The sequence below is a fragment of the Elgaria multicarinata genome, chromosome 5 (assembly GCF_023053635.1).
Source record: "Elgaria multicarinata webbii isolate HBS135686 ecotype San Diego chromosome 5, rElgMul1.1.pri, whole genome shotgun sequence".
NCBI lineage: Eukaryota > Metazoa > Chordata > Lepidosauria > Squamata > Anguidae > Elgaria > Elgaria multicarinata.
Genome location: NC_086175.1, coordinates 93,152,232 through 93,164,770, shown reverse-complemented (window position 1 = coordinate 93,164,770; position 12,539 = coordinate 93,152,232). Strand labels below are relative to the sequence as shown.

At 38.7% G+C, this 12,539-nt stretch overlaps 2 protein-coding genes across 3 annotated transcripts in view; one reads left to right on the top strand and one right to left on the bottom strand.

Annotated features, from left to right (window-relative positions):
• ARL13B (ADP ribosylation factor like GTPase 13B) overlaps positions 1-12,539 on the top strand; it is a 56,451-nt gene that overhangs the window by 21,183 nt on the left and 22,729 nt on the right. The gene's annotated exons all lie outside the window — the stretch shown is intronic.
• Positions 1,596-2,646, bottom strand: STX19 (syntaxin 19). Its single transcript, XM_063127612.1, has one exon. The coding sequence runs from the start codon at positions 2,593-2,595 to the stop codon at positions 1,714-1,716; it is 882 nt and encodes a 293-aa protein (XP_062983682.1). The 5' UTR covers positions 2,596-2,646; the 3' UTR covers positions 1,596-1,713.

The following is a 12,539-nucleotide window of genomic DNA, read 5'->3' as shown; positions in this document are numbered from 1 at the left end:
CCTGGAACTTCAACCATGGTGGCTTCTTGCTAGGTGCGAACTGGCTCTTAGCTCTTGATCTTTTGGGTTTCAAGTTTAGGCCACCTCAGTGCAAGGCAGTCTATCACAAGACTGCTAAGAAAGTTACAGTCTATGTTTTGGATATTTGATGTCTATCTGCCAGGATTCTAGTGTTCTGATTTATTTGGGAGGAAAAGTGACCAGAAATATCTGATATTTTTATCTTTGTTATATGACCTGCTTCATGCATAATTGTTGTAATGCATGCATGCGTGCGTGCGCACACACACATATGTGGCTGGGATCCAAAGCACTCCATAACTATTTTTGTGAGGCCAAGATTGCTTTGAATGATGTTTCTCAAACAGTAGCCCTTGCTTCCCTATATGTTCCATAGTAAAATAATTTTGAATCTGAGGAGACTTTCAAATGCATTGTTTTGAATGGCTTGGGGTGGGGTGTTTAAGGGGAGAAAAAGCATAAAAATCCCACTGAGCTTTCTGAGGGCTTTGGGCATGCCTAAAATAGATCCTTGGATCCTGGCTTTTACACAGTGCCAATGGCTTGATTGCTTACACAGGCAGTTGTGCCATAGATCTGGGATTGGCAGAAAGTCCTGCCATGTTTGCCATTGTATGACGCCCTGTTTTATTTTTTCTTGTACCTTGCTTTTTGGCCCTCTTCTCTAAGACAAAATTAATTAACTTACCCTGCTAACATATGTTTAACAAACACAAAGAAGCTCTGATAGAATAATACCTCTTTTGGACTAACAAATAATCTATTTCGGGGGAAGCACATTATGAATTTACACCAACTTCTTTTTTCACACACAATACACCAGCTCAGTTACAGATGCCCATTTTCCAAAATACCCTGAGAATTGCTACTTTTGACTCAACAAATGGCATGGAAGAAAAGGTGCAACATATAAAACAGTTATAGCTTTCACTGTGTTCTTGAAGATTTTATGAGTGTTATGCTCTCTAACATTGTTTTTTTCTCTGTCGTTTAAGCTATTTCAGTATGAATGTTCTTACTTAACAACTTGAAATGTTCTGAAAAAATACCAGTGTCACAAATTGTTTCAAATGTTTTTTTCTCAGACAACCTATTTTTCACAGTTTTTACTAATTTGCTGCGCACCTTCCAGATAATATTGTCCTAGCTTCCATTACAGTAGGTTTGCAGTTTTCCTTCATCCAAACTGCTGAATGGAATTGCTAGGAGCATAAATCATTTCCCAAGGAAGTGAATCAAATATGACAGTGAGTGCTTGTGTTTCAACCACCTGTTTGACTAGTCCTGTGACATCATTGGTGAAGTGGTAACGTAACTCCTTCCTGTCACATCCAGCACCATTCTATGCGTTTTTAAAGTAATAATACTTAAAAAGAGAGTATTATTCTTCACTGTTGTAGCAAAGGAACCCTCATCTAGCTCTTAGAAATGGTGGCATATGATGAGCATTGGCGATACCATCCATTCCCTTGAAAGTAACCCCTTTTCTTCTTCAGTTCCTTGTCTTTAATTATGTACACTTCCCCTGCTAGCTCTGCAGCACACAGGGCGTGTGACTTGAGAGGAAGAAAATGAAAAGAACTTCCTATGCCTGGCAGTGGAGCTATTTCCCCCCTGAATCAAGGCTACCCCTGTTCATTACATGCTGGACCAGGGCCATTGCAAAGAAGATTAAATTGCCCAGAAGTCCCTTTATTTGCAGCAGGGGCAGCACCAACAACATAACACCCTGCAAGGATTCTTCTTTCGATACTTGGTTGCCAGCCTGAACTTTTCTCTGGATGACTGAATGTAGTCCTGAGTATTAACGACTTCCATTTCAATGCTGTTGATCATTTCACCTTGCTCTTCTACCAAAAGGGAGATTTGTATGAAGAGGCCTTTTAAGTCTTTCACTTGGTTCTCTAGATTAACCAATTCTCTGTGTCTTTGTTCAATCTCTGACAACTGAGTTTTAGTGATCTTGACTTCAGTAAGCAGATTTTCGTTGAAGATTTCCCATTTCCCTTGCTGAACCATATTGTTCACTTCTTCCTCGGATACCTCTTTTCCAGCCACATCAAGTTGGCGCACGATAAAATTCTTGCATTTTTCTTGCTTGGCTGTTATAGCATCATTGTACAGAAACATGATATTTTGGAAGCGACGGAACAGGACTGCCCGCTGAGAACTAAGAACCCTTCCAATGGCAGATGATGAACCATGTTCTTTTTCTGCCTTCTTCACTGTTTTTGACAAGTCATCCAAGCACTTGCTAATGTGTTCTGCTTGAATTTTTATCTCTCTTGTGGCACTGCACTCCTTTTTAAGCACGCTGAATCTTCTCATGGAAGCTATCAGGCTCTTTTGCTGCTGACTAAACTTTTGAACATCCGCTGCCAAGTTGTTAATATCATTGTGAATCCGCTGGATTTCATTCAAATACCTTTCTGTTATAGGCTCCTTTTCAAAAATAACAGCTGCTTGGTCAAGTTCTCCAGGTTCCTCTGCCACAGCACTAGGAACACGGCTATTTTCTTCAAGTAGTTGTAGTTCTTTTGCTCGCAATTTAAACTCTTGTAGGCGGTCTTTCATCTTTTGCCAAATTTATTCTGGTTCTGTTATATTAAATTCAGACAGTGGTGTAAATCTAAGGATTAAAAACCACTTTAGTTAGTTGTTATTTATCCACTGACATATTACAGCAATGTAGAAAACAAGTCAGCAAAATGCAGCACCCCGAGATATGTAAATATGCTACATATAGTAGCAAATTTGGTCAGTGACTACCTTAAGAAATTGCTTTGAATTATGCATGGGAGTGAAGTACACATTATGTTTGACAGCCTAATATTGGCACAATAATCATTTTTGCCCTCTTTGGGCAAGCTGAAGTCATCAGCCTATAGGAGATACCTTGGTGCAGTACATGTGTGGCATTTTTAATTTTCTAATTTTCATGGGAGGATGTTGTGCCACAACATTGCTGTGTGCTTGCAATGTTTGTCTCCCTTCTCCTCCTCCTCCTCCTCCTCCTTCCTATCTTTTTTGCAAAGTTAACCATAGCACAGTGTTTAACAAGGTTGGCCTTTTGCAATGTGCTGCCTTTGAGGTTGGCCCAGAAGCTGCAGCTAGTGCAAAATGTGGGACAGCGTACCAGGAACATATTACACCAGTTCTGAAAGAAGTTGCACTGGCTGCCAATAAGCTACTGAGCCAAGTTCAAGGTGCTTTCACTGACATATAAATTCCTGCACAGCTTAGAACAAGAATATGTGATGGAGCATCTTCTCCCTTATGCAACTGCCCAGATAGTAAGATTCAGTAGGGACATCCTCTTGATGGTGCCACATTTGCCTGGAATTTGATATGAGGTAATCCGAGACACAGTGATCTTGCTACAGGCACCAACTATAGAATTCACTCCTCTCTCACGTATGGTCATAAAAGCTTTCGGGACCAACTGAAGACTTATTTGTTCAGCCATGCTTTTGATTGGGTCTGTGTTGCTCTATCTTGTAAGCTGTTGTTTATCTGTGTGTCTGTTCTCCTCTGTTTTATTGTTTCATCTGTGTATATTTGTATGATTTTACTGTGTTTTAGCAGTCTTGTACCCTGCTTTAGGATTATTTTATAATGAAAAGTGGGCACTAAATTTTAAAAATGAATAAATAAAATAAAATAATATAAATGGTACTGAGCTAAAAACACTAATCGTGTTTGGTTTCTAACACTTGATTTGAAACTATGGTTGGTATTTACATTTGTGCATATGTAATTGCATTTGAAAAAGGAAGGAAATGGAAGAGAGAATTTGGGCAAGAGAGGAAAGGAGGAGGAAGAGTGGGCAATGCATGCACCTTGATGGCAATCAAGGTGCATCCTAATCAGGATGATGAGACTGGAAACGAGTCCATGCGAAAGGAAATCTGTAACTTAGAGCTTCTTAAAAATATGAAACATTTGACAAAATTGCCCCTTTTTTGAGCTTGAAATAGTTATTAAAGAACTGCCTAAAAGAAGACACAGCTGTTTCTTCTAAATCCTAAAATATGTGCGGGAAAGTGCCATTATACTGATTTAGAAAGGCCAGAATTTTAAAATGGGTTTATAATTTTTATCCTGCCTTTTCACAAAATGGTGCCCTAGGTGAGTAACAACAACTAAGATGAAATACAATATAAAACAATCCTATAAAATATAAAATGAGCAGGTAAAAAACGCCTATAAAACAGCCAGTTTTATTGGAAATCTAAATAGTAGGAATTCTTGTTTCAGAACTGTAAATGGTTTTATGTATATATACACACCACTCCCAGTTTGAAGAATTCATTTGGAGAAAAGTATCTAGCATACCCTGTACAGGGGTTCAGGAATGACCAAAGACAATGCAAGAACGTGGGTAGGAATTTTTGCCACAAATAGGTTGTACAGTCTGTACAGTGCTTTGAAGGATCTTGCATAGCTTTTCTGAATAACTTTTGCCGGCTGCGAATACAGACTCATCCTCAAGCACTTTATACTGTATAGGATTCAGATAAGTAATACTAATGTCTCTCTGAAACCACTGAGTTGCTACTTCCTACAGAGTAAATGGCTGCTTGATTGCTGGCTAAACATCGTCTCCTGGGGAAATCATCTAGTCATGTTTATGAAATTTGCAAATTGTTCTGAGTAGAGTGTTCCCTGACATAAAATCCTGTGCCCTTTTGATAAAAATGGCACGTTTCTCCAAATATTGTCTCTTATTATGCTGATGTTTTCACTGGAGTTTTGTTTTTTGTTTTTGTGAAGAATAGGGACAAAAGGCTTTTGACCTTGGTTTTAGAGAGAAATATAAAACCAGCTCTATTGGTCTGTATATAGTTTGCATATTAAGAACATGTTTGCTCTTTGGGCTTACTGTGTGTCTGTTGCTTGCTGCACATTTGTGTTGTTTTATCTATTTAGTTGTTCCCCTTGATTAAAACTATATCCTCTATCCAGATGCTGTTGGGATTATTTGTAGAAACTGGGAAAGGATTGTGCGTGACCAGATTTGTAGGCTATGCACTGCACAATCTGAGGGATATTTCATACATTAGTGCCCCCAACACGTGTCTCCATACTCCTTTTGTACGGAGACCATTCACGCAATAGGCTCCATGCTCATAAGGCACTTATTATTGGCAGGATCGCATGTGGCCACACTAATTGCCAAAAGACATGTGCAGCACTAGCACGGAGATTCTCCACCCACTTGGGCAGACACACATGGTAAGGGGCTTACATATGTTACAGCATAGATATGGAATTCTGCCATGCTGAAGCAGTTTTTGGCTTCCACAGTTGGTGACTGTAATCAATGGAACTTTCCTAAGTTGTTTTATTCAAGACTAGGTCTCTAAGGAAAGTTAGCCCTCAAATTAATGTATGGCATAAAACTCTGCTTGGTTAAAATGGGAATTATATTTGAATTAATAAATTAGGATTGGCAGTAGTCTTTGTCTGACTTGTATATGTTTAAAGGAGAATGACTTAATACAAGTGATGCACAGTACCATGTATGCATATTGATGAAATAGCTTAAGCACCTGAAAATTATACAAATATGGTTTCTGATCTGGGGTCTGATGTACATAGGGATTTTAATGTAAGTTACGAAACACCTAAATTCATTTATACAATTGCTTACAGTGTTCTGCTAGTCCTTCCCTGAAGTGGTTTCCCCCAACTTAATATTGAGAAATAATTTTCAGTATCTACTTGTAACAGTCTCCTAAAGTACAGACTCAAATCCCATTTCTTTAGAAAATTGTGAGTGTTCTGGAACTTATTAGGCAAACATATTTCAGTGCCAACTATTAGAAACTGTGCTTTATGAAAAATAAACATAAGCTGTGTGAATAATTTTTATTCTGATAATACCTTAGCATAGGTATTCCATAGCAGAAGATGTGATTTAATGATAGAAGTCTTTAGTAATGTTACAAAACTGCTTGGCACAGTTTAGAATATTCTTTGGAAAGTTCCATTTGGGCATGTGAATGTGATCAGGAATACTGAAGTAAGACTTCAGGTTAGTGACCCGAAAATCTTTTAGCACAGTCTAATGCATCTTTTACGAACATTAATTTAGTATGTTTAACAGCTGTGTAATTAAATGGCAAGTTACTGGTGTTTTCAGCTGGTGATAAAATAGAGCTATCTTGGATTTATTAAGTTGAATTACTGAAAAACAAATTTATGAATCCTTATTCTTACAATTAAAAATAAAAGTTTTAAAAGCCACCATTATTCCATAAGATTTTTAAAGAGACAGAATACTCCACTACTGTAGCCGGGAAACACTTGTATGCAACAACAAGAGAAAGCAGCAGACATCAGTAAACTACTCACTGGCCTCCTTTTGTTTCCAAGCAGAATTCTAGGCACTGGCTTTGAAAGCCCTAACAGTTTGGGGACTAGAATATCTGAAGGATTGCCTGTCACCATATAAACCTGCCTGAGTATTGACATCATCTTCACATGCCCTTGTTTGAGTGTCTCCCCCCTTTTCAGAGGTGAGGTAGGTAGCAACTGAAGATGGGGCCTTTTCAGTCATAATACCATGTTTCTAGAATAGGACAAAGAGGTCTGCCTATTACTTTTTTTTTTGACGTGATTCACATGTAACATTGGGTGATTCCTGGATTATTTAACCCAAGAATTGCGGGGATGAACTGAGTGTGCTTGTTGCTTCTACTCTGAATCAACAACCCAGGAATGTTTCATGATGTCTGAACTCAGATACTGAGTTACGGATTACATAATCCAGAGTTAACCCAACAACAAACCATGAACAATTGTTGGATTACTTCTGGGTTGTTTAAGTTTCCGAGTTCAGATGTCATGGAGCATTCCTGGATTGTTGATTCAGAGTAGAAGCAACAAGCACACTCAGTTCATCCCCGCAATTCTTGGGTTAAATAACCCAGGAATCACCCAATGTTACATGTGAATCACGTCAAAAAAAAAAAGTAATAGGCAGACCTCTTTGTCCTATTCTAGAAACATGGTATTATGACTGAAAAGGCCCCATCTTCAGTTGCTACCTACCTCACCTCTGAAAAGGGGGGAGACACTCAAACAAGGGCATGTGAAGATGATGTCAAAGTGAAAGTGTTGAGTATGAGGCTCGTGCACTCCTCTCGTCCTACAATTCCTGGGATAAACAACTCAGGAATTTTCCAGCTTTACATGCAAACTGGGTTACTGTTTTAGACACCAGGTCAAAACCTCTTATTCTCCCAGTCTTTTTAAATACAGGACAATTTTTATTTTTCTGTGCTACTTTGCTGTTTTACCTGGTATTTTATCATTTTGCTACCTGACAGTTTTACTACTTTTCAGTCTTGGTGAGGATTCTTCACTGTCCTCACCAAAGCAGTAGTGTACAATTTCTCCCCTGTCGCGTTTAAGAATCACATAGAGGTAGCAGTCTTCTCCAACCTGATGCTCTCCAGATTTGTTGGACCATGCTGGCTGGGGATAATGGGAACTATAGCTCAGCACATTTGGAGGGTACCAGGTTGGGAAGATTGAGATCTAGAATATGCCTATGTCAAGCTTAGCATTTCACTTCTACTAAGGGTGCTGGGTCAGGGTTAGCCATAAGTATAGTTCTTATGGCCACTTCATCATCTGGAAAGGCTTTGGATAAGGGTTTAATTATTCCAGATGCATGATCCAAATGATACAGGGCAGAGGACACTGAGTTAACACTCCCAGGGAAAGGCAGTATGTGATTCAGAAATGAGGTGTTCATAATACAAAATTGCTCTCAATGAAACTCCAGTTGCAGTTGTCAATCTGCAGCAATGAACTTGAACAAAATAGCACTATACAGTGCTTTGAAAGACCTATAAAGTAAAATAATGTTGGTGGCTGAGCAGTCAAGTGTATTTGTAAGCCATTTAATTGCACCTTGTAATATTTGCACCTTGTACTATTTGTTGGATAAAGTTAAAAATAGGAACAGTTTCTTACGAGTTGCACCAATACTGTTGGAGATTCGGCTTGTACTCTGCAGGTGTTTTGGCTGGTATTATGAGATATATTTTGGGTTGCACGTTTCAGAGGACAGACATGCCTCTATGTTGCCAAAGTACCCTGACCCATGCAATTAATATTCCTGCAACTGAGTGAATCACTGAAATATTGGGAATTGTAGTGAGCATTGAAAAAAGCTAAGAGAGATTCAGCATTTTCTAATATTCTTATTTAACTTCCTTTGAGTACTTGCAGTGTTAATATTGTAGCATTAATCTAAAGCAGAGTTTCCAGACTATGTTCTGGGGGACCCTGTGATTCTTTTGAAGGCCATCTTCCATGAGGAGAACAATAATTTTATATCATGCTTTTATTTTTTATCATGCTTGTATTTTATATCATGCTTTTATTTTTTATCATGCTTGTATTTTATATCATGCTTTTATACTGTTGGTTTTATACTATGAATGGTTTCAATTTTTGTGAACTGCCCAGAGAGTTTTGGATAAACAATAATGGTAAAAAAAAATCCTCCCTGAAAGGCAGTTACTACCACTCTTTCCTGCTATGCATAGCATTGGTGAAGTGTTATATGTATTCCAGAGCAATAATCATCAATTTTTTTAGACCCAGGATTTACATTTATTTATTTATTTATTTAAAACATTTATATCCTGCCCTATATCATTAAGATCTCAGGTCGGCATACTTTTAGCTCCAAAGTACCTTTGGGGGTCTACTTAATTTGTTTTCCTCTTACATTTGGTGGCATGGCTGCTTCAGTGAGGCTGTGACCACTAGAGCGGCCTGAAACTATTGGCCTGGGCCCAGTGTTCTAGAATGGGTGGGAATGCTTTTTCCCCTTTTTCTGGTGAGGGGAAAATTCTCTCGAGTGGCTAAGTCAGGGGCCCATGCCAGTGGTTTGGTGCTTTCCAAATACAGCAGTGGGCATGGACAGAGGCAAAAGTAGACAAGACCTCTGCTCCTCTCTTTCTCCTTTTTTCCTCTCTCTTCCACCCCCATTCTCCATTACTGCTGAAACAGCAGACTACTGGAGAAGGGCAGATCACTCTTGCCCAAGGTCCAAGATTGCTTGTAGAGGGCTTTTGAAATAATACTGTGGGTTGCAGGCTGGCCACCCCAGCTCTAGAGTATGATAGTGAAGCTCAACAGATCTTGCCAGGGCACCTCATGTGAACTGAGTATGTGTTCTGAATATTATAGAATCCTCTGTAACACGCAAGGATTCCATGGCAGGTTTGAAGGGTTTGGTGACAGACAAATTGATTTAAAAAGAGCTATGTCAGTGTGCAAGCTTGAAAACTATTGATTTGTGGTACGGGATTCAGGGCACACTATCAAACAGACTGATTAATATTTCCTTATTGCCCTATATGAATTCAGTGCCAAAATATTTTGCAAGCAATTTTAAAATAGACTTTAGTGAGGGAGGCGGCGGTTGTTAGGTGTAAATAACACATAGTATTGTGCTAAATCTGCAGCTGTAAGATGAAGCTTAACTTAAAAAGTAATAAAAATATTGCTCATATCTTGAACATTTTTTGTTCAAATAGCCCATCCTTTTGAGGACTGGGGAAATTCTGGAGTAAACTTGCATTTAAAGATGGTTTGGACCCTTCTGTTATCAGTGAGTGTGAGCTTTGACTGGAAGGACTTTCCACACAGAGTACTAATATTTTTTCATAAATGTGGGATGATGTCATTTCTTTCCAGTGTACACATACACTCCCTTTTCCCATGATTCCTAAAATAAAAGTGCAGAAGTTCTCTGGCTATAATAAAGTTCCCTGAGGCACTTCGTAAACGATTTCTGTCCCCCCCCCTCCTTCATTTCATACTGCTTTCAAGTACTACGTATAAGAAACATCAACCATTCTCGAATCAAGACATGATTTATAGTTCTCATAGAAATAAAACAAACCTCCCTTGTTCACACAGTGTTTAACTTGGTATTCTTAACTTTACAAGTATACGTTTTGCTATAAGCCTTCCTCAGTTTTAAAATGAGAAGTTTGTGCAAAGAAAGGTTCTATTGACTTGGAAAATTAAAAGTGAGCTCTCGTCTTTAAGCTACTCTTGGCACTCTTCCAAAAGAAACTAGTTTGGGTGCATAAAATGTGGCTAGCAAATTAGTATTCATATACGTAAGTAATAACCTTCTACAAATCTCTATCGGAAACTCACTTCTTTTTTGCAGAGGGCAAACAACCACTATTTTAAAAGATACCTTGACATTTGAGGCTGTTAAATTGAAAAGTGTCATGTTTTTATTACCTGATTTAAACTAAGAGTAATTTACTTACCTTTTTTTAAAAATAAAATCCTAACGTTCCGGACACCTCTTTTACTTCTGCTTTAGGATCCGATGCTCTAAGGTAATTTGCAATATCCTTGTGAGCATAAATAATAGAGCTGGAGTATGATTCCCATTAAAACAGTTTCTGCTTGCTTAATTCTCCTGGACTTTAATAATCGCTTGGAAAGTGCATCTTGGAAAGCTATGGAGTGTGAGAGTCTTGACTGGTTACGATGTACTACCGTAGAAGAGCAAATTGGTTACTTTACGCTTGGGGAATCTGGTTCTGCCTGTTGGAGACCCAGCCTTGCTTTCAAGGCGGGCCATTCTATTCTAATTAGCCAGGAAGTGCCTTTGCCTGGCTGCCTCCTTACTGTACTTGCTGGCTTACATTGCAAATGCCTGTTGCCTAATACGATTCCACTCCTAAAAATAAATTCCCTGAACGTCAGATACTTGGCATGCAAACTAGAGAAATTTTTGGAGAATGTGTGACGTAAGGAGTTGCAGAAAATATGGAGGGAAAGATGTGTTTCCAAATTATTGACTGGGATCTCGAGAGGCCCATAAGCACACGTAAAATGCTTCTGTGTACATGCAATAGACAACTTTTTGCTTCCATTCCAATTTCTTCTCACCTCCATGGGATGTTACTATAAGGGATGTGGGTGACCTGGAAGGGGTGGTGGTGGTGGTGATATAGAGGCTGCTGAAAAGCCACCATGTAGTCACAGAAGACCATGCACAACACTTGGGATCCTTCTCATTGAATATTCACAAGTTTGAATTTTTTAAAGTATACTTTTCTTAAAATAAAATGGGTTTTGGGCCGACAGAAAGCTCTGGCGTGGGCTGGTCCATGAAGTCACGAAGAGTCGGAAACGACTGAACGAATAAACAACAACATGACACTTTGAGCAATGTGGTGGAAAGATGTGGTAGTAATGTAATAATGTTAGTGGAACTGCTGGGCATGGTTAAGGTCCACGTGGCCATACATCCCAACTAGGTCTGTCAGTGGGAAAAATTAAATGAAGTTGGTCATCAATAGGTGAGTTTGTATAAGTTCCATTAGACCAAAGCACCTTTTTGTTGTTGAAATATTCTAGTATGCTATTTAGGAATGCATTATCCAAATTAATCAAAGAAGGAAATTAATCAGTTGTAAGAACCAGGGCAATGAGAAAGTTAGACATGGACTGGAAAGGCTGGATTCCAATTCCCTCTCTGTCATTTCCCCCTCAAATTCCCTCTACTATTAAGCTCACTGGGTGACCTTGGACCTGTTGTGTGCTCTCAGCCTGGCCTACCTCAGAGCGTTGTTCTGGAGATAAACTGGGGGAAAGAACAATATATGCTACCCTCAGCTCCTTGGAAGAAGGGCAGGATAAAGATACTAATAAATAATTGTGAAAATTTCTTTCCATTTTGACTAGTACTATGAAATTTACAAGTCAAATTCAAACATATTTTTGTTTTAAAATGTATTGGGCCATTTGCACTATTCTGCTATCTCTTGCATATGACCTCAATAATTGTCTAGTGGTATTATAGGTAAGTTCTGCTTATGCAAGAGCTTGTGCAAGAAGCTGTTTTTCTGTTTGCACATCTTTGAATTTAGTTTCACTTTTCTTGCATAATGTTTCAGGGCAAGGCATAAATCAGCCCTTCCAGTTCCACATACACCAACCCATTGATATTATTAATACGTTTTCAGTGCTGCTTATGTATGCGTTTATAGCATAGGCTGGAAAAACCCTTGTCAGCTGGTTGTGTAGGCACCTTTTGATGCTTTCGCCTAAAAACTTCGACATTCCCCTCCACCCCCACCCCTGTGTGGAGTTTGGCATCTAAGAAATGGAAATATTATTCTAGCCGTGTTATGGTCATTACTCAAAAGCTTTCAAGAGAACTGAAGTTCTTGCAAACGAGGATCGGTGTTTCCCCTAGGAAAGTACAAAAATAGGAAAAACAGTTGTGTCAGCTGCTTTATCTGTGGGATCTTATATCAGATTTCTACTATATATTTTTAAAAATATGTTTTTCAAATATTTATCCTCCACTGAGTTATCTGCCACTCTGTACACATCAGACAACTAATAGAATCTCACTAAATAGATAAGTCACACGCCTTTTTCCTTTCAGACATCTGGCAGGTTTTTGTCTTAAGATTAATGAACATACAGTGCAAAAATACAATAACATGTTAACA

Excerpts from the sequence above, each read along its gene's own strand:
- STX19 (XM_063127612.1), bottom strand. The coding sequence starts at position 2,595 with ATGAAAGACCGCCTACAAGAGTTTAAATTGCGAGCAAAAGAACTACAA.